The 26,759-nt window shown below is 41.8% G+C and overlaps 2 protein-coding genes across 8 annotated transcripts; one reads left to right on the forward strand and one right to left on the reverse strand.

Annotated features, from left to right (window-relative positions):
* Nucleotides 1–252: 252 nt before the first annotated feature.
* Nucleotides 253–14,053, forward strand: LOC114871547 (muscle LIM protein Mlp84B-like). 5 transcript variants are annotated; one of them, XM_029177582.2, is made up of 9 exons: nt 253–410; nt 3,146–3,270; nt 4,184–4,346; nt 7,638–7,764; nt 9,154–9,250; nt 10,478–10,565; nt 11,521–11,817; nt 11,943–12,263; nt 12,425–14,053. In XM_029177582.2, exons 2-9 carry the CDS (start codon nt 3,156–3,158, stop codon nt 12,699–12,701), a joined length of 1,485 nt encoding a protein of 494 aa, XP_029033415.1. In that variant the 5' UTR covers nt 253–410; nt 3,146–3,155; the 3' UTR covers nt 12,702–14,053. The 5 variants fall into 5 exon arrangements, 4 of the variants coding, with proteins under 4 accessions (XP_029033415.1, XP_029033416.1, XP_029033419.1 ...); XM_029177583.2 differs by lacking the exons at nt 9,154–9,250; nt 10,478–10,565 and adding exons at nt 9,763–9,859; nt 10,288–10,372 and having other exon boundaries at nt 258–410; XM_029177586.2 differs by lacking the exons at nt 9,154–9,250; nt 11,521–11,817; nt 11,943–12,263; nt 12,425–14,053 and adding exons at nt 9,763–9,859; nt 10,288–10,372 and having other exon boundaries at nt 268–410.
* On the reverse strand, nt 13,485–26,347 carry LOC114871548 (homeobox protein ceh-17-like). 3 transcript variants are annotated; one of them, XM_029177587.2, is made up of 6 exons: nt 26,074–26,347; nt 25,701–25,851; nt 24,866–25,391; nt 23,347–24,745; nt 21,316–21,509; nt 13,485–16,296 (listed from the first exon to the last, which is right to left on the reverse strand). In XM_029177587.2, the coding sequence occupies exons 4-6, from the start codon at nt 23,699–23,701 to the stop codon at nt 15,904–15,906; spliced, it is 942 nt and encodes a 313-aa protein (XP_029033420.1). In that variant the 5' UTR covers nt 23,702–24,745; nt 24,866–25,391; nt 25,701–25,851; nt 26,074–26,347; the 3' UTR covers nt 13,485–15,903. The 3 variants fall into 3 exon arrangements, with proteins under 3 accessions (XP_029033420.1, XP_029033421.1, XP_046145319.1); XM_029177588.2 differs by lacking the exon at nt 25,701–25,851; XM_046289363.1 differs by having other exon boundaries at nt 23,347–25,391; nt 25,701–26,347.
* Nucleotides 26,348–26,759: the final 412 nt, after the last annotated feature.

Below are 26,759 nucleotides of genomic sequence, written 5' to 3' on the forward strand. Positions count from 1 at the left end.
AGCTACACAGACCTCCAATGATACCAAATTCAAAGGACCAGACACACAAACTTGAAAGACCAGTTGTAGGGAGTCCCAAGGATCAGGAGTGTGAAGGATTCGTTATCGAGAACCCGGTAGTCACCTCGCTATCCACTAGCCATCTCAAAGTATAGTGTAACACCCCCGCTAGATGGAAGGCGGCTTGTACTCCCTCTGCCACCGCGACGTTGTCGTCAACAGCACTGACGTTCCGATGCACACGTGCCGTGTGCAAACCCCTGGCTATGACTAGGACGGTCACGACGCGAGAACAGCCATTCGAATCCAGTATTAGTGCGGTGTAGAGTGCTTCTCGGTGTTTTTTCATCGTCACGCCTGTCTCCTACCCGAGTTTCCATTTTCACCTGTGACTTCGACCGATAACGGTGGTGAGTACCAAGACATCAGTGTCCGTGATCATGGGAGGCCTATCTTCACACCACTGTCCCAGCTACTTTCAGGACCTAAGGATTTTTAATTTCAAATTTCAAATAGTGAAGGGAGCAGTTTTTTCCTTGCAACTAACTGTTGGTCCCTATGCTTTGAATCCTTGATGACATGATGGTCGGTCTGAGACTTCCGAGCATAGCCCAAAGCAGGACAGTGGCATTTTTAGGGCAGTTGATTATAATAATTAAGTTTAATACATTTTGACTTGATAGAATATTGAAAATGAGGACTGGTGATTGTTTGAAGTGGGTTGCCCTAAGGAATTGGCTTTTAGGTTAGAGGGAGCAAGGCATATTTTGGGGATACATTTTGCTTTCATAATTGCTTTTGAAAAATGGTTTAGGAGAAGAAAGAAATTTGATCGTTGTTTTGACAATAAAAAGAAAAAGTTTCAGTTCAGATGAGTGGAATTCGTGTTCGCCGAAAAGCCATGAAATTTGAGACGGACTAGATTTAGTACCCACGAGGGTGGCACAGCATTCTTGCACTGTTGTGATGTAATGCTTTCTCTTCCCTTCACTTCCCTTCAATTTGTTAAAGAACATGAGTTTCAAATAAAAATTTTCATTGATTTTTCTAAGTTATGAAGCCACGTGCCAACAAATTTTATTTTTTTATATAGAATTGTTATTGTTTAACTTCCAACATTAATTACGTGACGCGCTGTATCTTCAATATTATTTTTCCACCGTATGAGTCATATAGATTTTATAGAAAGCTAAATAAAACACAGGTGATGATAAGTCCAAGGGTCTTAATTACAGGTGCTGCCCTCTAGGTTAGCCCTATACCAGTAATCTGTTATGGGGTGCACTGGTCCCTATACTTCCTACATATTAGGAATTTATAAATACCACTAAAATTAAATTTGCAAGTAGTCATCCCAAATGGATGGCCTTTCTTATCTTGTGCCATACCAGCTAAGGCTGCTTCTACTACAGCACCCTTGTAACCATACCCCTATAGCTATAGTCCAACATCAGACGTTGATGGGGTAAGAAAACCTACTTAAAAACGACACGAGGATGTGCAGGTTTCGAAGGTAGGGGTAATGGCGACCGCGTTGTGGAGAATCTAGCACCTTCCCTAATACGGCCTCGCGGTCCGCCTCGCGTCTGCACGGATATAGAATCCTCCGTCTCTCTTGCTGCTCTCTCCGGGTCTCTCTAGCCTCTCTACTAATACCGTTGCCACTATAGACGGTTCCAAAAGACGTGCGAATAAATGTTCTCCAACAATTTTGATAAGGACATTGCCTGGGCCAGTAGGGTACCTTGGTGTTTAAGATGATTCCATGTTGCTGAACAACAATGTTGTTCAGAGCGACCATTTTGTTATTACCATTTTCATGGTCTTAAGGCCCAAAATGATCAATTTTTTAAATTAAGAGAAGAATAGCAAGTGAAGGAAGTTCTAATCTGATATAATATTTTTAGGTTAGGCTCAATTTGCCAATATTTATAATGAATTGCTCTCCATTCATATAAAAATCTAAAATTTTATCGACTTCAAGATTCACAAGGATAGTTCAAGTCTCGTGTTACTATTACTTTCACTGTAGATGATATTAATAAGCCTCCATGAGAGTATTATTAATGAGGATTAAAGAATCTGACGTTTGAACAAAATTAGCAGAATTCTCATGGCTCCATTAGGGACCAGTATCTTCTAAATGTTAATATAAAACATATGGTCCTCTGTTGAAATTATATTTATGTAAATGAATTTGAAGTTGAACGTAAGCTCTTCAGCTTTTCCTCGAGTCTCTGATTTCCTGTTGGTGTTTGTGACCGAGCACACATGTCGGCTTCAAACCTGTCCCAGAAATAGATTCGTTCACCGGCAGTAGGGCGGAGGCTGAAATTGTTTACGTTCCTCATGGTACGGTTAAGTAATCGCCTGTTGAATTATCGCTGTTGCGATGTGAATCCTTGTTTATACACCTCTGGCCACATTGAATTTTCAATCAGTTGTTTAACATTAACTTGCGGCACATACCACATCCTGCCATTGTTTAGACAGAAGGAAGATAGGTTATTGTTTTAAGTGAACCTAACCTTATTGATGTTAGGCTATATTCCTATATTTTTCTGGAAAATGTCCTTCGGCTTTAGCTATGATTTTAATTACTTAAAATAGTCTTCTATGTTCTATGAACCTTTAATATTCAACACCTGTGCCTGATGCACCCCTTTCATCTTCTTTGATGAAGGAAATTGATGATCTTTCGATATATATTGGGTGGTGATGTGAATTGGCATGGAGACGTAGCTTGGATTAGGTTAGGTTAGGTGAATTGGCCTGAGTTACATCAAACAACAGTTATCTTAAGTTTAATCGTGATTAAGGATTTACGAAATATTCATTGTAATTTTATCTTAGAAAATGAGGAAGAAAATTTCTTATAAATTTTCAATTGTCAGTCATTCATGGGGTCTGAATGAGACGTGATTGATAGAGTTTGCGAAAATCTTGAAGGATCTTCTAAAAATAGGGATGCATTAATCATTGTGATTTTAATTGAATTCTGAGGTATACAATGGATTTGTGCAAAAATAGTTACATTTGTCAGAGGACAATTGAATAACCATTTGATTCACCATTGATCATTTCAAGATTATTTCATTTAATTTTGATTCTAATAATAATATATGTTTCTCTTTCTCTTTTTCAGTATAAACAAAATGCCTTTCAAACCAGTAGAGCACCCTAAGTGTCCCAAATGCGGCAAATCCGTATACGCCGCGGAAGAACGAGTTGCCGGAGGACTGAAATGGCACAAGATGTGCTTCAAGTGTGGTAAGTGTTTGCATTTAAGTGTTACATACTACCTGAATTGCACGTTACGTATTTTCCTTCATCTTATAATTCGATGAACGTGATCCATATTAGGTTAGGAATTATCGTAGAAATGCTGCTATTAATTAATTACATTATTAAATAAATTTTGACTTTTTTTGGACTTGGAATATTCAATGAACATTTCTTATAGATTTTTATATGTTGAATGCGGGTTTGAAAACCACTTTTCATCAACACTTACGCCTAACCTAATTCAATGTAGGAGATCCTAGACGAAAAAATAGGAAGACAAACATAAAAGATAATTAAATTTTTTTTTCTTATTCATAAACGAATCAATATACAACGTTTCAAGAAGAAATTTATTAATCATTTGATTACGTTCGTCGTCGGTAGCAGGTAAAACGAGTTATCTCGTTGCGCAAAAACACCATCGGCCATTTTTAAATTTAGACGACCCTATAAATAAATTATATGCCAGTCCCGGATGGTTTGTCTTGGCCTTAATTAGTTTTGTATGCTAGCCAGCGATCAATTGGAACCACCCAGCGTCGTAGCTAAGGGTGCAACGACCCTGTACGAACTCGCTGAAAACTCTGACTATCGCTCGAAATAAGAAATTTTGTAAAGTATTCAATTCGTGATTTCAGTAACTATATCAGTATAAATCTGGCATGACCCTTTTGAGATGAATTTTCTTTAAAATAAGTTTTAATTTTTTAAGGCTGAGGTTCTCGAAAATTGAATCAATTAGATACGAACGAATAGTTACCATTATTTTTTTATGATGCACATGGAAGTCGTTGTTCTTCCTCTACGTCGCCTTTCTCCATAGGGAAGGCTGGCGTGTGGGGAACTGACACCAGGGTCACAAAGACCAGAGCCAAAGAATCGTGTGTTTGTCTTCCAGGTCTGTGCGGCAAACTCCTTGACTCGACAAACTGCTCCGAGCACGAGGGCGAGCTGTTTTGCAAAGTGTGCCATGGCCGCAAGTTCGGCCCTAAAGGATACGGCTTCGGTGGTGGCGCTGGTTGCCTGTCCATGGATCAGGGCGAACACTTGAAAAGTAGCGAGTGAGTGCACCTGCCGTCGTCCATCTCCCTCCTCTTCTCACCCACACCTCGAAAAACTACTTACCCTTGATCCTGAACCCCAAACCCTGTCCCTCTGTTGTTAACCAAGAGAACGAATGAAATAGACCAACGAAATCGACCGTCGAATCAACCAGACAGCCTACAGATCCAACAGCATGATCCTCTTCTTGACAAATCGTGCCCTGAAGAATGAACCTGGATGGAACAGCAGCCCTTCTGAGTGGATCATAACGTCTTCGTGCACGTGTACACAACAATCACGACCGTGTCAGATTGTCCACTTGATCCTAAGCCCAAAATCTCTGTAGTCCTGTTTCTGTTTTCGAAATTCTGTCTCCCCTGTTCCTGTTGGAGTTGGAGGCTCGTGTTTAAACGAGCCGGCATTTCACCTTTTCTTATTTTCTGTTCGTTATGTTGTGAATTTCAACATCCTTGTAGCCCACTTGCCTGCAACCTAACCTATAACCTAACCCCCCTTCCTTTCGTCGTCCATCGGCACCGACAACGATGATGGTGATGGTGATGATGATGATGATGATGATGTTACGACGACGACGACGCGACGTTTATTATAATGATAATTAACTGTGTTTTAATCTAGTTCGACTGTCTCTCTCGTTTTTTTTGTCACGTTTAACTTCCCGTTTCTGTTTCTTCTTTTCGTTTTCTGAGTCTCTTTTACGTTTCGTTCCGTTGTCTTTCTTATAATTGTTTCTCTTCCTTAATTTTCTTTGTCCGTGCCGGATCGAATACTTTTCTCTTCGATCGTGTATATGCATATATATACACACGCACGTCACGCGAATATATACATATGTATATACTTGTTCTTCCTTTTATTTTATTTTTTCTTTAATGCGATTACATTACATATTACGCTAGTTTATAGAATCATTTGTACCATCTGTAATAAGTGCCATTAAAAGACGAAAAAAGGGAAAGAAAAAAAAAACAGAAGGTTCCTGGTGTTCTTCATTGACACTGTACTGCTTCGCGAATTACGAACGCATTTACGGTTGGACAAAAATGTTCTTGCCATTATTTTTAACAAACATACTGGATCAGTTTTTCGATAGTAAAATTACTATGGTACAGATGAGGAAGATTTTGGTCGACGGGTTCGTTGTGTCGAAAACATTTTTGACCCACTGTACATGCATACACAACCTGCTTCGATATGTACACGGGTGCACGAAGATATTCGAACAATTCTAATCCTTTATCCAAAAGATGTACTTCCATCTTACCTGTAACACATATTTTACAACTATTCTCTTTTGAGGTTAGGTTTGCTCGAGGGCTTATGGTGGTGTTCCCACTTGGGTAGATTATCCTTAACTAATTCTTACAACTAAGAATTAATTAAAAAACTTTTTAAAAGTGTAAAAGTACTCAGGATCATATTAGAATCAAAGATGGCCTCAGATCCCTAACCTAACTGCTCACCTGCCTCGAACAAATTTAACTATTAAAATCAAATATTTTTATGTTGTGTCATTTTTGGTTCGACTACACAAGCTGTGGTTCGAACACTTCCTTTGCACCGGTGTACATACATGTAGATACGTATGTATATATATTTATATCTATAACCCAAAAAAAGAAGAAAAAAATAGAAAACAGAGAATAATAGAAAAAAGTGCACGAAATTTCGGCCTGGCGTCGCAAAACAGAGGAAAAGGAGAGCGTACCAAGCGCAAGGTTCATGGATGAACCTGCCAGGCCGTCCGTTAACCTGCACCCAGTTTCCCCGAAACCCTGGACCCCTTTCGTAAAGAAAGAAAGCACGTCAAATCGAAAAAAAAAAAAAGAAAAGAATATTATATGTACACCTTAAACTACCCCCGCCAGCCCCGTCGAGTGCGAGCCAACCGGAGGCCCATTGAACAATATATGTTGTCACTTTATCACGAGCCTGCGCGCACCCCTCGTGATAAAGGGAACTATCGAGTAACAAAATCAAAATGGTGAGCACCGAGTCTGATTCCGCCTCTTTCTTTCTCTCTATCTATCTCTATTCTCTCTCTATATCTGCCTATGTCTCTTATTTTGCCTTATACATTCTCGTGAACGACCAAAGAAACGAGCTTATTTCTTCATTTTTTTTTCTTCGTTATTTTTCTTTTTACTTTTTTTTTCTTTTTGGTCTTCTCCGTTTTTTTTACTCCATCACTCTTTCTCTCTCTCTACGATTTATCGATCCGCACACCTGCACGGCCTCTCGTACCTTTTATTTATTTTTCTTATCGAAACACACACGTAACCCCGTAACCTTGCTAACACGTTAACTCGTTGGGTGCTTCATAGGGTTGTTAGAGCGCTCGCTTGGTGTAGAAATGAATTATGTACGTAGATGAGTAGAAGCTTTTGTCTGTAAGGCTTCCACGATCGGTATCGAATCACTTTTGATTTTGATTTTTAATTGGCTACTATTTGTTCCGCACCTACATTTTTTTGTAATAAGACTTTCTTTCTTTTCTACACTTTCTTCCTCGGCTTACTTCCGTTAGCACCCTCAACCATTGTCACGTACTACACGACAAGCCCATATCCCATGTGCTCCCTCCTATTCTTTCACGCTCTGTCCTCACTTGTTTCTTTTCTTTTCTTTTATTTTCACTCGAGTAAAATTGTATTATTGTTTAGTTTTCTTGTCAACACACGTACACGCGCGCACATATACACGTACACACACGTTATCCGCTTCTTGGCTCTCCTCTCGGGGCTCGGCGGAAGCCACTTTTGCGTGGTTGCAAAGGGGAAAGGGGATACTAACCTAATACTAACATGTGCCTAACACGCTAACCGTCGGGTTGTTATTTCTGTGACGGGTTTCTGGTAATCATTTGTTCGACCAGTGAACCGATCGTAGAAACGGGTTTTGAATATCCCGCCTCGACGTGTTCGCCGCTCGATTTTCCTTCTTCTTTTTTTGCAGTGGTGTTTTTTTTTTTTTTTTGTTCATTTGTATTCTGTATTATCCGCTTGGTCCCTGGTGATTCCCAGCCCTACGTGTCCAACGGCCCCTGTCTTCGTTCATCTTCGTGAAACTGTTTAAAAACTCCTGAAAAAACTTTTCAGTAGAAAATCTACCGAAAGCCTCCAACAAATTTAACTATGAAAATATTTGTCCAGTGTCTGTATCGTCCTGAAATTTGTTCATTTCGTTGAGGGGCTGTGGTTCACTGCTGTTGGGAATCCCCAGCAGCTCGACCACACACGCTAACCGTACGACTGACAATCCGATCTCTACAAAGGACGCATTTTTAGGGAATTATCGAGAGGATCGAACGCTGTTCTGGAATCACGAGCGATCGCTAAGGCACCGGAAGGAGAGGGCTGCCCTCGATGCGGAGGATACGTGTACGCAGCTGAGCAGATGCTGGCTAGAGGAAGGGTGAGTTTTCCTCGAAAGACGGTCACTTTCGACCGCATCATTGCGTGCAGTAGAGTAAAACACCTTGGTGCCGCGATTTGTCACGGCTGAGAACAATTGTCCACGTTACGTCCGGAAGATGGTGTTAGAAGCGCCGTCTCCTATTTTCGTCCCGGAAACTTGATACTTCATACGGGTTACGAAATATTCGGGTTATTAATTATTAAGACGGTAGCTCGTTGAATTTTCTTCGATATATTGCGATTGCTCATGGCTAATCTTGTCCGCGGACGTTTTGGAAGAGAGAACTGAAGTAAAATAGCTGGTCCCACTGCTCTTCATGAAGCTGAATTAAATTTTCTATTATCATTTGACGAATTGCAGTGCAAATATTGGTTAAATTCATTAAAAATAAGATTGTCATATGAAGGTTGGTTTTGAAGGAACAGTGAAAGCAAAAGACAGAGTCGCGAATAATATTCGAGGGTGGCCTCGCGTAATTCGATGCTAAAATTGACCAGACCACCTGGCTGACACAGTGCCAATGGCTCATGGACCGTAAAGTATCCTCCGTAATCTTACCGTATGATGAAACCGGTACATTTCATAACAATGTGGGGAAAAAAAGCCCTAGCTCAGTGGAGAATGAGCGGCGGGATCGTAGCTTGTTGCCGTTGGTGCCGGCCCAGAAACTTTTCCTGTCTTTATAGAGGTTGGCAGCTAACCAACTGGCCGAGCGGACATGCTTCGATGTTGGAAAATAACTTGGAACCGAGTATCGTATTCGAGGATTAAACCGATGGAGGCTAATTGCCCTTCTTAGGCCGCTGCCAATCTGTCCTGACGTTGAATAGAAGCTTCTCAAAGCGAACATATAGGTTAGGATCGCAAAGATGACTCATAGTACAAAAATGAACTGAAAAACGTCGAGTATCTTCGTGTTCGAGGGCGAAACTTGTTGAATTCAAAATAAATTGGCATACGTAATCGTTAAAAGTGAAAATATGAGATATGAAATCCATTATGTTCACGGTTAACCTAGGGATACCACGGACGCTGGCCAATTGGAATGACCCCAAGTTACGACGAGCTGTTTTTTTCGGTACACGCGAAACAAATCGCCATGATCTTTCTGTCTGGTTCGTTTTCAAGATCATACAGAAAGTTTGATGAACTCTGGTTAAGTATACCGGGTGTTTTGTTTGAATCAATCAATAAAAGTTAATTTATATAATTTGAGGATTTTTCCAAAAATAATTTCAAGCATAATTGAATAATAATGATGGATAGATTTAAAAATGACACTCGGTATATAAGATGGTCGCGGCACCAAGACCCTTCACAGATTATCGCGAGAAGAATTCGCCTATTACCGGGCACACCATGGTTATTCCTGCTTCTTGTGATTAGGCTTACCATAAGTCATGCTACAAGTGCAAAGTCTGTCAACGGTCTCTGGACTCGACGCTTCATTGCGATGGTCCCGATCGCGAAATATATTGTCGAGGTATCTCTTTTTGCAATCCAAAAAGTCTCTCTATTTTTTCACGGATTTTTGTGTCCCCCCAACCCCTTCGTGATGGTCCAACAGCTAGTTAACACTGTTTGTTCGTTCAGAGAAAAAAAAGGAAATGATAATTCTTTCGTACACACTGGCGCAAAGTGTTGCATAAATTGTCGCACAATTCCTGGATCATACGGATTATTAATTCCCCTTAAGATTGCCTATATTTTTTTATTCGAACTTCGTGAGTGTTGGTCCTTGTGTCCCATATTTTTGTGTCCACAGGTGTAGAGTAGCATTAGTGGGGCAGTCGTACCGTGATACAAATCTTATTTTCAGCCCTTGTAATTATGATACATTGGGAATAATGCCTTTCTGAAAATAAGACCTACCGGAGTAATAGCACTTGAGAAAACTGATCTCGGGAATAACTATGTATAATAGAACGTAAGACTCGTTAAGAATCCTCTGAAAACTGTTGGTGACTAACACTCGTCCCTTTGTGTCCCACGCAGCAATGGCACAGGGAATGTTTTAAATGTGCCAACTGCAACAAGAGATTAGATTCCGTCAACTGCTGCGAAGGTCCTGACAAGGACATCTATTGCAAAGGTGAGGTAACCGAGGGTTTATAAAGCAGAGGCATAACGTACTGGACGTGTTTAAAAGAGTTGTAAAAGTGGTATAAAAATCAGAACCATTCCAGTTATTATTATAAAATTGTCATATATAACAGTTACATTGTGTTTAGAACCCAAAAAGCTCAATGAAGTAGCATAGGTTACGATAGGTGCACCAGTTGCTCCACCCTGTGGCGCCATCTGTCGAGGAAATCATAAGTATAAATTATGGTTGACGATTATTTTGACTGCAATTTTTAAAACTTCCAAATCGACCCATCTATTGATCCTCCTTGTAAAATTAAAAGAAAAAAATAGTAAAGAAAATAGTTAGGACACGTCCAGACACGTGGTGCCATGCGTAGACGTCAGGCAACCAGGCCAAAACGACCAGATTCCTTTAACTGATGTTCTCTGCAGTATGCTACGGAAAGAGATTCGGACCGAAGGGTTATGGCTACGGCCAGGGTGGTGGCGCCCTACAAAGCGACTGCTACGCCAATGGGTGGGTTTTCAGAGCCGAGATTGAGACGGGAACACGCGAGAGATATATCCCGCCTCGGCTTCTACATTCTCTCACTATAATATGATGCGCTTGTCTGCTTAACAGCTTGCTATCCGAAGAAATTCGGTCCGCGAGGTATTGGCCATGCTGGGGTTATGTGGATCGGGCTGCAGTGCGATATTGAGGACGAGGGGTACGCGACCCCATAGTTATACTATTCCGTAATTCGCCACTTAACGTGTGTGTCCGTCTGTACCCCATCGATCTTCATAAAGAGCCAAGGATATCGATTGGGCTCCATTTAACCCCAAAGAAAAACCAATCTATGAATGAAAGAACGAACAAATGGACGTTTGTTTGTGTCTTTATACACAAGTGCAGTAGAATCTCGATAATTGTACACTTGGAATCATTGTTTTCGTTTTTACCGACTGTCGGTAAAGAATGCGATGGACCAGAGGTCCGCCAGCAAATATCGACGTTCTACTGTCCACACGAGTCGACGCCTTAACGCTTTGCGCTATTACTCACCCTCACTACTCTCTTGCAGCAATTCAATCGCTTCAGAGTGTCGAGTTACTAATTGTAATTAATTATTTCAACGCTCCTGGAGTTAGTTATCTTCACTTGCTGAAAGATTTCTTAAGGAAATTTGCAAATAACTCTGTTCCCTAGTGTTCGAGCATGACCCTTATTACTATGGAGCTGATTACATTAAATCTTGAGTTAAATTGTTGCATATTCAATCTTTGCGGATGATTAAATAACGTAGAGTTTTAAATAAAAATAAAATTTTGTTTCAATTCACCGGTAAGTACAGCTGAAAAGAGGTCTCGTCCGCAAGGGGTTGAATCTACCACATGAAATAATTAACTCTGATCAATGCACCCTTTGTAGTTCAAACATCCCCTAATGCATTTGAATAAAGCATGAGCTTGTTTTTCAAAATTTGTGCCTACCCAATCTATCAAGTCGCGCAAATGAAAACCAATAGCAAAATAGAAAGAATTATCTCAGAGTTCTTAATAAAAATAATGAAATTTCAATATCTGGTAGTTGCTTACATCATTCGAGTGACTTGAAATTGGATGACATTTTCCAAGTACTGAAAGAATTGAAGGATAAGGTTGGTGACCTTTTGAATATAGCGATGCGGCTCCCCGTACCACCGTGATCGACACCGCCATAATCAAGGCTCCCCCAGGCAAGGGTTGTCCACGCTGTGGTGGCGTGGTGTTCGCTGCTGAACAAGTGTTGGCAAAGGGTCGCGAGTGGCACAGGAAGTGCTACAAGTGTCACGATTGCACCAAAACTCTTGACTCCATCATCGCCTGCGACGGCCCCGACAAAGATGTCTACTGCAAGACCTGCTACGGAAAGAAATGGGGACCGCACGGATATGGATTCGCATGCGGATCAGGCTTCTTACAAACTGATGGTTTAACGTTAGTAAATTCTTCGACTTCCATTATTTGTCTAGCCTTAGAAGACACATAGGTCCTAAGATGTTCAAAACAGAAATTTTGCCTAATTCTTTAAAGCAAGGAGCTCAATGCGATGTTTCTTTCAGGGAGGAAGAAATCTCAGCCAGCCGACCATTCTACAATCCCGACACGACCTCGATCAAGGCACCAGCTGGACAGGGCTGCCCTCGCTGCGGTGGCATGGTATTCGCTGCTGAACAACAGCTTGCCAAAGGCACCATGTGGCACAAGAAATGCTTCAATTGTGCAGAATGCCACCGACCATTGGACTCCATGCTGGCTTGCGATGGACCTGATAAGGAGATCCACTGTCGATCTTGCTATAGTAAACTTTTTGGACCCAAAGGATTCGGATTCGGACACGCTCCGACTCTTGTCTCGACGAATGGAGATCATGCTCCCTCATAGTAAGTTCAATAGAACAAAACCTTATGGCTTGCTTACCATCAAAGCGCCTGCCCATAACAGTTATGTCTTGAGGCGCCATCTGGAAACTTGAAATGCAACTAGTGACTGTTTAATGGCAAATTTGTTGGACACTTTGATCAAAGAATCTTGTCTGTTTCAGCATCGATTCAAAGCCTCAACTTGGTCAGAAGCGGAACGACGGACACGGATGTGCGCGTTGTGGCTATCCGGTGTACGCTGCCGAACAGATGATCTCGAAGAACCGCGTGTGGCACAAGCGTTGCTTCAGCTGCGCCGAGTGCCACCGTTCGTTAGACTCGACGAATCTGAACGACGGCCCGGACGGGGACATCTACTGTCGCGGTTGTTACGGCCGAAATTTCGGGCCCAAGGGTGTGGGCTTCGGCATGGGCGCAGGCACCCTGACGATGGCCTAACTGACCAGACTTGCGAACCAGTCTTATATATATATACGAATTTAAATATAAACGCAAAAGTTAAATTATATCCGGATAGGTATGCGTGCAAACGAACGGTGACCGTTCGTACTAGCATGGTCGATCGTTCGTTCGCGCGTATCGCCATAATTGTATATGTATATGTATATGTATAGGCGCCTGACTTCCTCGACTAACACCGAGACCAAAAGTGACGAAGAAAATACGCTGCTCCGTACATTGGATAAAAAATTCGTTTCTCTTTTCGCTAAACGACCGCAACGCGCAACACCGATCCGAACGCGTGCGCGCCAACGACCGAGACGCAAACCGATCACGATCTACGATCGTGAAGTAAGTGACAAATCGAATTTGTTACTTTTTCTATGGCGATTATCCGCGAAACGCATGTTCCGGACCCCTTAGTCCCCCGGAGACTTACGGATCCAGATCTTGGGACGTCTTCACTTACCACGCGAAGAAATCGAAGGTGAACTGGATCCCTGTGTATCCAGGGGACTAGGGGCACGAGCAACATACAGTACAAACGGAAAATTAGTGATGGGCAACGAATTTTTAACGATTCGATCACTGATAAATTTTTTATCACTTTGATTCGATATTGAAGATTTTTGTGAAATTTTAATATTCTAAACTAACGATTTAAAGGTCTTCGAAGTCTTGATACGAAGGTGTGTTCGTTTTTCTCATGATTTCCAAGACTTTTGAAAAATTTCCAAAATTTCATACCCTCGAACGAAACTCGAAGCGATCATCGGCCCGTCGCTGCTCGAAACGCGATCAGGAGCAACGATGTAACGACAACGAATAAAAAAGAAACATATAGACGAAAAGAATGCAATAGATGCGAAGAACGATTATTTTCAATAAATGTATATTTCGAAAAGGAACGAACGGAAATTGTGGGCTATGGGTTGGGCTGGGTTGTGGACCTGTTTGAAAAGGGAAGCGACGAACATCGTGTCTCGACGGCACTCGACATTCCATTTGTCAGATCGAAGACGCGTCGAAGGAAAAGTCATCGTTCGGGAAAATAATGATGCAAATGATGTGCCTCGCGCGCTCAGCAATCGCCCGAAGCATTTACTATATAAAAATAGTTTCAATATCGACGGCGCACACACACACACAGTAAGAGATAACGTGCTCGTTAGGTTCTAACCCTTAAACCGGAAGCTTTTGTAGCGTCGGCGCAAATAATATAACACGTTGCAATCTTCAATTTTCTCCGCGATTAATCTTTAAGTAGCCGCGCGTACATTGACGATGTCAAACGCGCCACGGCGAGTCTTGTGTAAAATAAATATCATTTCTCGATTTCTAGAACGCCAGCCCCCTGTGTTGATTCGATCCCCGAGGCGACCACTTAAAGATTAAACGATCGTACTTGATGACATTTCTCTTATCCAGTCGGTTTAAGGATTGACTTCGCGATCGACGAACAGCGATAAGTTTTCCTTCGACAGAATCAGGAACGGTCACCCTATCGTTTCCTTCATCCTTCGATCACTTTCTTACGATCACATTCATATTCGTATCGTCAGGGACTAACGTATCTTTAAGCTGCGTACGCGCCAAACAAACAAGCAAAAGCGAAGAGACCGCTAGGAATTACAGTACTATCCTTCATTATGTCGCCCCACCATCCCTACTACTCTGGCTCTGCACGCTTTTTACCTGTCGCAATCCGCCAGTGGATGCACGGTGGGGGGACTGAACGTAAGGCCCCATAGACAGGACCCACTCTGAAGAGAGTAGTGGGAGAAGGCCCTCGCTCCGCAGGCCTGCCAGCCCATGTGTATTCGGGACTCCACTTTCACTCGTCATAGCTATGCTAACTTTTCATTCATTGGAGCGCAGACCTCAAAGAGGGACCTACGGCTAGGTCACAGTGGTGCAGGTGCCTTGTTGGAAGGGGACGGTATATGGGCAAGGTGGTACTTCGCTTCGCCCAACTCCCTTTGATCATTTCGACAATTGACTACAATAGTGTATCCCACCTGTACCGTTGGGAGACAGGCAGTAGGGCCCGCTAACAAAGCACTGTACTAGGCGAGGGATTGGTCGCCTTCTGTACCACCTGTGTACTACCCTGCCGATGTATCTTGGATTATCAAATGAAAGACAATACTGTCATTCAGTCAAGTGAGCAAGGATATCGTTCAAGTGATCATTAGCAAAGAACGCCTGTCTGTTTTTCTTCGCTCTCATTTTATTTGTATGGCATGTACGCGGCTTTACACGAACAGACCTTAATAAATCCTTATACGCTAATGGATAATTCTGTGGATTTATGTATATTGTGAATGGACAATGATACGCACGTCGGTGGAGCTACATCGTCTTCTTGTTCTTGGCTGGACGAATGGGAGAAAGAGCTTGTTCCCGTTCGACAGTAAGTACTAGTTACGGTGTAAAACACTAATCTCCTATATTTATAGCAACAACTGTACAGGCGCCGGCCACATTAATGTCCTCGATACACTTATCCTCGAACGACGCTGTTCAGAGTTCCATTAGGGTTCCCTCATTGCTCCCCGTTACACCGTAAACTGTTCAAGACGTCTAAAATCAAAACCTTACTTTTGATATTTCCATCGAACCAGATTAAAGGCAGAACTCCTCAATAAGGTCTGCAAAAGTCAATTTCATTTTTAAACGTCTTCATGTGCAACTTGCTGGCTCAACTGCTGGACACTGTTTAATTAATCAACGAGGAATTAGGACGGTACACAGATATCAGCATCTAGTATTCTCGAGCAAGTCCTTCGACAAGGCCGTTCGTTTAGGTTATAAAAGAAACTAATTACGACGGTGGTTTCCATAAAAGCTGTAACACAAAAGAGGACCTGATAGCAGGTTAATGTTAGAAGATTCATTAATTTCTCCATAATTATCACAATAGAATTGTTTTATGGAACGGCCTCGCGACTGACCTAGCGTCCTCTGAACAGCACACGATATTCTATATTTACACGATTCTGGTTGTATGGAACGGTATCCTCGGTAGTGATGGGCATTAAACACTCCCTATTGCTAATTCCCAAGCAATTCGATCACTGCAGAACTTCGAACCACTACGATTCTTCTTCGAAATCAGAATCCCTCGAAACGTTCGGAAACTTCTAAAATCGGCTGACATTCGAAGCGATCGCTAGCCCATCACCAATCGTCTGGACGATTAGTAGAGGTTCGCGGTTTTCAGCGGCAGGGGGTCGAGCAAGTACGGTGGTAGCGCGGAGAAAGGCCTGGGGCTGCATGATCCCCATGTCCCTCCGCCGCTGTTGCTTCCTCGAGTGTTCGGCGAGGTGCCCTCCCCGGAGGTGTCGCTGGAGTGCTTCACGCTGACCAGATTCGGGTTCGCGATCGGTTTCACCTCGTTCGACGAGAGGACACTGTTGGAGCTGCCCGGCGGCGTCGCTGGACTTCTCGGTGAACGGCCCTCCGCCTTCACGTTGCCCGCTACCGGGCTGGAAGCGCCGCTGTCCACACCGATGCCGCTCTGCGAGTTGGATTTCTGCTGGGCGAGCCTCTCCTGCTTGCGGAACTTCGCGCGTCGGTTCTGGAACCATACCTAAAAACACGATTTTGTATTAACAATTAGAGATAGTTTATTCTTTGAAAGTGCAGGATACAGTATTCTCTGAGGAAAGTCGTTGATTATGTCATAATCAAGCAATTTATTAAACAAAAGCAGATTTGTCATGAAAAAGGCTCGCCAAAAATCTTTCCAGGGCAAACATATGCCGCGAAGGGGTAAGAGGGAGGGACAGCACGCGCGTCTGGTCACTTCGCTCGTCAGGCGGCGCTCGTAATTGGCTCTAGTTGGCCAAATGAAATATTTAACGAATAAAATAAACGGAAAGCGGCGGTGACCTGCATGTTAAAGTAGCGGATTTATTTGCTTTACCGTTTATCTGACCAGCAAAGCCACCCTCCCTCCTGTTCCCCTGCGTTCTCCCTCTCTTGTTCGTTTCTCCACGCGTGTGCACGTGGATCCCACCCCTAAATTTTCCAGGGGCGGCTACGTTCGGGATCCCTAGCGCGCGGCTGACTGGCAGACGTTCGTTGGAGGGGGAAAGGGGGTGGATTCCGAGAGTCAGGGGTGCGGGACACCATGATGAACGTGATTGCCCTTTCCGGACGGCAAACACTGCTATTGGATTTTTATCAGCTGCCGCTGAACGAGAGCGTCGTTCGAGAAATTCGAGCGACCTTCGACGAACGTCGAGCGTGTTTGAAGAATTCGCCTGATACCTTTTTTCTCGCGTACCTGCGGAAGGATTAACCCGGTGCGTTCGACAAAAATCAGCGTACCGGCTTACATATTCATGGTACATCGTTAACGAATATTTTCTCACTCTTTTAAATCTTCCGGTGTTAGGTTAGGTTTGGATTTGAGCAATTATTTATGCTGTTCATCAGTAACTTTGTATTATATTGATTGGCAAGCAGAAGTTTTAAAAAATTACGTGCTTACAGTGAAAAAATTATGTAACACGGACAGAAGGTAGAGCGACAGTGAGAACGGTAATAATTCGTATTTGGCCACGGACCAAACCCCGAAGAGACCGTAGCATGTGTGCCGTTGTTTGCAGAACGGACCACGACGACAACGGCGACGACGACGGCGTGAATTAGGGAGGCTACGCGCTCGCGTTAATGTTAAATAAATACGGTGCAGCTAAATAAAATGCGACCAGCCGCGACGACAGATGTCCGACTCGTTTTGGATAAATATTTAAGCACCGCTTCACGCGCTTCGTTGCCTTCGGCTTCTCGCTTCTTGCCAATCGAACGGCAAACACGGCTACTTGCTTCTATGAATTTTCTTCTGATTCATTATCTCGCCGTTCGTCGACTACAAAACCACTTCCATTTGTAAATTGTTTTCGAATAAAATAAAATTAAAGTACAAAATTTGCAATTTATAATTTTACTTATTTGTTCATCTTTACGACGAGCAAAGGAAGAGGAACATTTGTGATGCCAGTACAAACATTGATAGCAAGCAAACCCAGAAGCTTATGGACGAATCATTAGGAATTCTATGGGTCTGCTTCGTATTTGCTCGTTCGATTAACCCTACACGGTTCTAACCCGCTCTGATTTCCTCTTTCTGAATCAGTTAACCTAGGATTTCTTGCAACTGTTGTTCTATCTTTAGGCTATTCTAATCTGAACCTAACTTGAAGAAATCAAATACAGAAATCAAACGCTCTCCCAGGTTAACCTAAAATGACTTAAAAATTAGATTTCTAAAATAAGTCAGTTTTTGAAGAAGACTCAAGCTTTGTACATGATTATGTGAACGTTCAGAAGAAATAAATGTATTTAGATTGTTCGATGAATTGGACTCGAGAGTGACAGGAACTCGTCACGGTGGTGGTCAAACACGAAAGTGGATGCAGAGTTAATGAGATCTGTCCAGACGATTTATTCATCAGTCGAATGGTATTGGTCCATCCAATCGATGCTGCTCTTAATCAAGATTTCAATTGCAGACCCATAGCATTTATGGCCCCAACTTATTTGGCTAATTGAAGAAAGAGATTCTCTGTGTTGAGGAAACTAATAATCAATCATATTATGTATATTAAAAATAAATAATAAAAGATTTATGTAATTAATATCTGCAAACTTTATCATTTAAATCATTTTATAAGTGCCATATGGAGATACTTTTACGTCATCCCATATGCAACAAGCTAACACAATTACCCTACATATGCAGGAACATTTGAAAACTTCTAAACGAGATACCAATTCACAGATCAAGAGTGTTTCTTTACGCAAACGATCCCCTCTTAATCGCCCTAACACTTGGACCAGAGCCGAAGAAGTTTCAGCTTAACGCGAAATATCGTGTTCCTGGGTGGCTGTGTTTGTAGCCTCCCGTCGTTCTACGTGGATGATACCCAGCAGGACAGTTTTTAATCACCGTAAGTGGATCTACATAGAGCTCGCAATTACCAGGGCACACTCCGGGCATGGGCCCCTTGTGTATCAGCCACCCTCGAACCGGCAGAGCCGTGCCAGCTCGAGTGTTTTCCCCATTTCGCATCCCTCTCTGTGCCATCCCCTTCCTCGACCCGAGAATTCTTCGTCAGGAAGTGTTATTGCCCATTCGTTGCTTTTTGATCTTTCCAAAGTCTTCCCGTTCATGCAGCATTTTGTCTCCGGGAGACGAGAATATTTCTGAGGTTATCTTTTGCTTTCGTTTTTCCTTAGCTATTCTATTTTCTTTATGACTTTTAGGGATACGCAAAAATTTCCATCGTCCTCGCATGGATAACCTAACCTAACCTCAATTTTTCCTTAAAAGAAAATATTGACTACTTCAAGAAACAAAGACAGATGTCAAAAAGCACAATTAATTTGGCATAGAGCCTTCAACGAAGAAACTATACATATGCCCCCACAAATCAACCTCTTGGCCCAGGAGTTAGCTGATGTATGCTCGACTTGTCGGCATTATGTATGCTCGCAGGTTGCCCGAAACGTTAATGGAGTTGTAATTCATACGGAATGACATGTGACTCAGAAACAGCGAAACGTGTCGCCACGCGACACAGTGCACCCCACACTCGGATGTCATCGATGGGATGCAGCATCGTGAACAGAAGCGAGTCGAGGGTGAACAGGCCTGGTGGACCAACAATCAAGGGACGCTCGTTGCTCTTACGCGGTCGTAAGGGACTGAATTCAATTGAAAGAAGTGGAACGCGATCTGGATAGGAGAGATTAATTCAATAGCAGGGTCATTAAGAACGACCTGGGTGTCTGATGGAATGCAGGTTTACGAGGTATCTGGTTATCTATGATCTTCTAAGGGTAATTTAATGGGAAATAGTGTTTCTTTTAGGTTATGTCATTAATCTATTAGCATGGAGATTTATTAAGATAAGGTGAGATTTATAAAGCCTATCAGTGAGAATGATATTTCAACCTTACTTCAAAATTTATTTCTTTAATCTTTGAGCTACTGATGTGGACTCTGGGATTATTTACCTCACAAAAGATCATCAAATGGTCCTTTATATACTGGAATTTCTACGAAACCTTGTGAACTCCTCCAAAAGCCCCAAACCATGTAACAAAAGGCGACGGAGAGGGTGGCTAGCAATTTCGGGACAGACAGTCTTGGAGAGACGCGGAAAATCAACATGGATTTCTTTTCCCATTGGGACAAAGTTGAGTACCGACACGCAGGTCAATTTGAAGTAGGGTGATCGAGGGACAGAAACAATTCTGACAAAGGGTCTTCCCTCCTAGGGAACAAAAGGGCCAATAAAACAAACTTATGAAAAGAAGAAAAATTTTACAATTAATTTTCTGTAAATGTATGGAGTTTCAAGACACCTGGAGGATAGCCACGAATTAGGGAAGATTCGAACTGAGTAAGGGCTACCCTTCGTCATGGCAAACCTCCTTGGAAATGGCGGTCTGCCCGTGTTGCCGCAAACTACTAGAAAATTGATAGTAACTTCCTACTGAATTATCATGTGTTCATATACCTTCCTGCTTATAATCTCATACAATATCTAACTCGATCTGTCTTTTCATATGAACAGATGATAACAAATTACGAGGCAAATTAATAAATTATTCTATTGTGTATTTGTAAACAGAATGAAATGTTACAAAAACACAAAATTAGCTAAATTGCTTATGAATAAGATGAATGTTGGAACATTTTAAGATCTTATAGAATTTCATTCAACTACTAGATTATAGTTCAAGTACGTGTCGTTTCGAAGTCGTAATAAATTTAATCTTAGCAGAGCTGTTCCGAAGTACCACACAATGTGGCACCACTGTCGTTTCGTCGAGCGTTAACCTTAGTCTCTGATTGGCAATCATCATTATTATTACAGGAGATCAGGATCAAGAAATATGGTTTCCTGACAGCTGATATCACATTCATAACGAACATAATCTCAAAATTAGGTATGATTTAACTTTGAAATAAAATAATGTTTAAACTTAGAATTCTTAGACGGCCAATTATTGTTGGACAAAGGATAGAAGAATTATTGTATTTCTTCTTTTTCTATTCAATTTAAGGAATCTCAAGGCAGATTTTGGGAAACATAATCTTAAATTTTAAAGGGTTTCTCACTTTCTAATGAAAATAGGAAGTTGTTGTTCGTGAAAGATGGTGAAGATAATAAATTTCATCGGTTCGATTCGGGAGGAGAATCTCCAAGAAGTTCAAGTTAATCCGTCAGATGCATTAGACGATATAATCCATCAAGTAGCGACTCGCAGGTAACCGTGAAAACGAAAATGGAGCTCGTAATGCAATTACACGGACCGTGTTCCGCCATCACCCTTGTCCCTTCGTTTTATCCCTCCATTTTGTGACACACTGGATGGGAGAATTCCGAAGTAAACGCAGGACAAAGAAAATCTTCTTTATGTTTGTTTCCCAAATTTGATTTTAACAACACATTACCGGTAATTATTAGATAGTTATCGAAGGAATAAAATTTAAATCTTTTGTAATTTTTAGGGCTTTGATAACACGAATCGCTCCTTCCAGCTTTCAGTTAAGATTTCAATGGTCTTCTTGAATGAAACATTGACTTACTTGGACTCTAGCCTCCGTCAGGTCGATCTTCATGGCGATTTCTTCTCTGGTGTAAATATCTGGATAATGTGTCTCCTGGAAGGCACGCTCTAGTTCCTTAAGTTGAGCCGAGGTGAAGGTTGTTCGTATCCGACGTTGTTTCCTCTTCTCCGCTAGACCATCGTGACCAGAATACGCCTTATATCCCAGTCCACCTGTAAATTGAATCAAAATGGTTAATGACATTAATGGTTCAATGACATTCCCATTCAAGAAGTTCATTAAGAAAGTAAAATTAAAGTTACGTAGATTATCATTCATCTTCATCAATAATCAGACATTCAATCTTGATATCTACACCACGTTTTCATAAGTCATTAATTATAACGTAGATTCATTAGTAATTAGACAACTTTTAATTACTAATAACTATCACTCCAGTCATTATACTTAAAATCTCAATGAAATGGAAGCTTAAAGGAAATCTTCTCATCCTTGTCAGAAGATTCAACCCTTACACTTGGAGTACTAATAATAATAATAATAATAAGTTCATTTCTTCATAATTACCTGGATTTTAATTAAGTAATATTTATTTTCTATGTAAATTAGGTAAATGGAACATTCTGCTGATCTATACCAGTAGTTACGGGTTCAACCCTTACACCTTCATTATTAATAATTTTATTTCTCCAAATCCTCTGCTCTTTAATTAATATTTCTGTTATATTAGAAATACTGTTACTAATACTAAGGAATGAAAGTGTGAAATGCTTCTAATCATCAAAACCTCAAGGCTCTCCCTAATCCTCTCACTTTCTAAATCACCCAGAAGAGCCAGCAGTTCCTGATAGGCCAAGAAAATCTCTGCCGTTTGAATTACTTTGTTCAGGTCGCAACATTCTCCATGATGCTTATAGATTATAGAATATAGGTGAGAATGGCTGGGATACCATGGAACGTAACCATAGCAATGAGTGACTGAGGAGGTAGAGGGAGAGACAGAGGGAACCCAGGGAGGATGAGGCAGGACAAAGAGGAAGGGCAACACAAGGGTGAGAGGAATGAGTAAACGAGGGAGAGCATTCGAAGAAAGAGAGGCAAGAATACGAAAGAGAGGGGTCGGGAGAGGACGAGACACATCCATTGATTTTCAGTGCCATCTTGTCGTCGTTTCCAGAGGAAATACCGTGGTAGCTTCGAGCATGGAGACGGCAACTTTCCCCTGAGAGAAGAAGAACCACCCTCTTTTCCTTTTTTTTTCAAGGGAAAGACGATCTTCTTTGCCCCGCCCGACCACCCTCCGTTCCTCGTCTTCAGCGCTTTCAATTGATTGTTCCTTTATAAATTCTGCCGTTTTAACGATGGACGATGTTTGATTTACTCGCTCCTGGAATTTCGTTGAATTAACGAGGAGATTCTAATTCGATTCTTCTGCTGGAACGACGATTCGTCCATACGTTCTTTCTCTTTACTTTTTGGTGTGCTGTGATGGTGGAGAGGATTGAAATTATTTCTTTTCTTTCTTTTCATTCCTTCACCGTATCTGTCTACTATACTGAATATTATTTTAATATAACAAATTTGAAGCACCGGGCACTATTGATTAGTGAAAATTCTTTTTCATGAACATATTTCAAGGCTGAGAGAAATATCAAGTTTTCATAATGAAAACAGAATTAAATCAGGGTATAAACAAATGATAAAAAAAGCAAAAAATGACAATGGGAAGCTCTGAACTTCTAAATGCACAAAGATACATAACAAATTTTATATTAATCACATGGTCCTTCATGAAATATACCATGCATGATTTATCATGATATTTCATCCCTTGAAAATTTAATAGTTTTATCATTTCTGAATGATAAACTTTAAAAATCAACTAGGACATTCACAAAACAAAATCTATTAAACAAAAAACTAAACCCAATTTCAATGATCTGGAAACTCGATCAAGAACAGCAAACCAAGCTCACTAAAAGAAACATAAAAAGATGACAAACAATCCTTGTATAGCATCTTTCTCAAGTAACAACAAAAATCACTCACTCTGTAGATTGATAGCCGACGGGAAGATGGAGGCTGCGTGCCGGTGTACCTCCTGAGATCTGGCGGCCATTACGGAGCATGGTGTTGCATGGGCCCCATGGTGCGCGTGGGCATGCGAGTGAGTGGTGTGATGGGCCCCTAGCGGCGTACTGCTTCCAGTGCTCGCGGTCCCAGCATTACCAGGATAGCCGGCTGCTCTCGCCGCGGTGTAACGATAAGCAGCTTGACTCATCTGGGAGCAAGAACTTAGATCCCCGTAACCACACTGCATTTCACTGGCAGCTAACGCACAGCTAGATGCTTCAAAACCAGCTGCAGCGGCCGCAGCCGCCTGGTTCAAGTACGAGTAGTCCATGGTTCACTGGGTGCACTGGTAGTAAAGGTCAACTGAACTACAGACCTCTTCGTTACAGAGGTCAGAGACGGATAAACAGGGACACTAAACGCAGGGCACCTCGACAGTTCATCGAAATTACTTATTTCTTCTCCATGATGCTTCCTGGCTCGTTGAGGACGGCTGTTCCTGGTCGACGATGAAAGAACAGGCGACGAGGTTTCTTCCATTCACTGGATCATCGCGATCCGTCGGATAGTACTGGAGATTCGATTAGGCAGATCGAAGATAATCGCGGAGGATAAAAAGCCGAGGGTGTGGAGCGCGCGGGCGCGCGCTCCTCCGGGCCCTAACCGCGGCGTTACTTCGGGCCCAACTGGTGGATCGCTTCTTCCGTCGGAATGTCGGTTAATCGAGGCCGGTGTACAGGCCACGGTGGCAACGTCACGTAATTCTCCTGGTCGCGCGGACGAGAGCTAAGGGACGCGGGCGGCAACCGCCTCCTCGATAGCGGCTTATGACGCGTAATCGGATCAGCGATATCAAATTATTGCGATTATAGCCGCGGATAGAAAGAAGTTTTTCGGCCCGCTTAAGAGAGCCCGAGACGACCGACTGGTGGGTCTCCTCAAAATCAAATGATAAGCTTAATTCAATAACCGACGGAGAGGGTACACGCCGGGGGGTGTGGCCGGATGCCTGTTACCGAGAAACGGGTTTGGTCACCGGCTGAGTTTCTCTCGGCGCTGATTCGTCGATCCCTGGAGCCACCCTCGGACCAAGCCGCGGAGCAGTTACCGCCCTCGCCGTCTCAACATTCATCCCCGTCCGTGTGCCAGCTCCGGTTCGTCGGGTGCGACCTCTCCCCAACAGCCATCAACCCGAATGAACGCTATCATTCGATGATGCCATCCCTCTCTCCTGGCTCTCGATTTTACGATCGATTCCGAGGCAGGCCGTTTCCGCTGGACAACCAGAGCCACGCTTCCAGGAAGCCTTCCGTTCGTGTTTACGCTTGACATCTCCTGCGGCTGTCTTGGTGTCGATCACAGCCTGTCTGTCGTACTTTAGTTTTTAAATAAACGCAACTAATCAGCTATTGACTGCGAATAATAGGTGTTACGACGAGATTTGAAGGGTTCGACGTTAGAGCATCTAATAGAAAAGTCAATTATGTATAATTACCTGTAATTGTAAAAACCAGGTGGAGAATTATTTTCTGTCTTGTCCAAATATGCTTTGTCTTCGTAGTCTTCTTACAAATAATTCACGAAGATTTATACAAAAATAATATTCGTTTGGGATTAAAAAGTGTCTCTGATGCTTTCACATAGAGTAGTGCGAGTGTGAGCCAGAGATCAGGGAATTAGAGACCATGAAATATGATTTATCTTCAGATAGAGAAATTACATGACTAAACACGACACGGGGCTGTTAGGACGCATGGTACACGCGAACCTGTGCGACACTTGTTTCGCACTTGTTCTCACGAAAGGGCCACGATGAGAAGTAGTCCTGTGTTCGACCCTGTTCCCTGTGTCTCATCCCGGGGGAATTCTCTTCCAGGGCAAGCGGAACATCGTATACCGTACAACACCGAACCGTCTATGGTGTGTGTTGAGAATACATTGGAACAGGCTCCCCCATTGGCGTAAGGCGTTCCATGATTTCTCTTCGTTACATTCGCGTTATAATAAAATTGAATCCATATCTGTTTCATAAAAATTCACATAGAATTACAGAAATTTAAAATATAAAAATTGCTATGACTGCATCATATTATTATTTAATTATAACGAAATAAATTATGTGCATAATTTAAGGTTATGTCATTTTATAAAAAAGAAGTCTATGAATTTCTAATTAAACACTGAGGAATGTGCACATACATTAGACAAATAAAATAAGTAAAAGTAATAATAATCTTAATTCATTTAATTGAGTGTGGCACTGATCCATGGATGTTAATATTTCAACCTAACCTATAAAAAAGAATCTTCAGTATTAAATAGATGCTTACGTCAATGGTACGAATCGCAAACATGCGTGCGCGTACTAGTACACATACACAAACACATGGTGTTTCGTCTTTTATATCCACAGAGAAAACGTCAACCCCCCTTAGTGGTCTGATACATATGTCCTTGATTTGTCCGGAGAATAATATTCTCCTGGAAGGTTGATTAAATATTGGTTAGTGATCTCGGACACCCTTCGCCCCCGTTGCGATTCCACCCCATCGACTCGAAGACCCATAGGAATACAATTTAATATTTCTACGTCCAGGCAACAGTCGACTATTTTTCTTTCGATTCACACGTGTATACCACTATTAACCCTTGAACAACGGACTGTGTAGACGTAACACACATATTATTCTATATTTTACTTACATCATCGAATCTGTTCATTTCGAAAAATATCATAACGTTTCGTACGTTGGTCGTGTTCATAAACTCAACATGGCCGTAACGTGTCGTGTGCTGGTGTAATGAGACGTAAAATAGATTAACGTAGTAATTCACGTTAGCTCGCTGTAAAATGTTACTGGGCGCTGATTAAAATGGCGTGCGATTATTCGTTTGCTGATCTGCTCTTGCACGACGTTATTAAAGGCTAATCCTGTTTTATCCGGCATTTATGCGTCCGTTTATTTTCTCTTCGTTAATTTCGAACTCGCTGTATCGAAAATTGTAACTGAAAGATGACCATGAAATGTCATTGCACTAGTATTAAAAGTTTTAAGTACACTTATTATATTCTTTTGTTTTTTTTATGGCACAATTTTTAAGTTTATTAATTGTCAGTTAACAGAAATTATAATTAAAATAATTATTGTACTATCTATAATTGTGTTGTACGTTAATTGTTGATTTTTAATATAAAGGTGGCGCCACTTTTATAATTGGCGGGAACAGGTCCCTGATAACGTGTAAGCAGAACAAGAATACACCTAGTATTAAAACGATATTTATAATAGTTTTATTCTTTATTTAATGTAGAGTTAGTGCTAATATCTCTTCGAATAGATAAACTGGCAGTACTTCTGAATTTCTGAGGTAAGTTAGATCAGTTTTTA

This window comes from Osmia bicornis, chromosome 16 (assembly GCF_907164935.1).
Source record: "Osmia bicornis bicornis chromosome 16, iOsmBic2.1, whole genome shotgun sequence".
Classification (NCBI taxonomy): domain Eukaryota; kingdom Metazoa; phylum Arthropoda; class Insecta; order Hymenoptera; family Megachilidae; genus Osmia; species Osmia bicornis.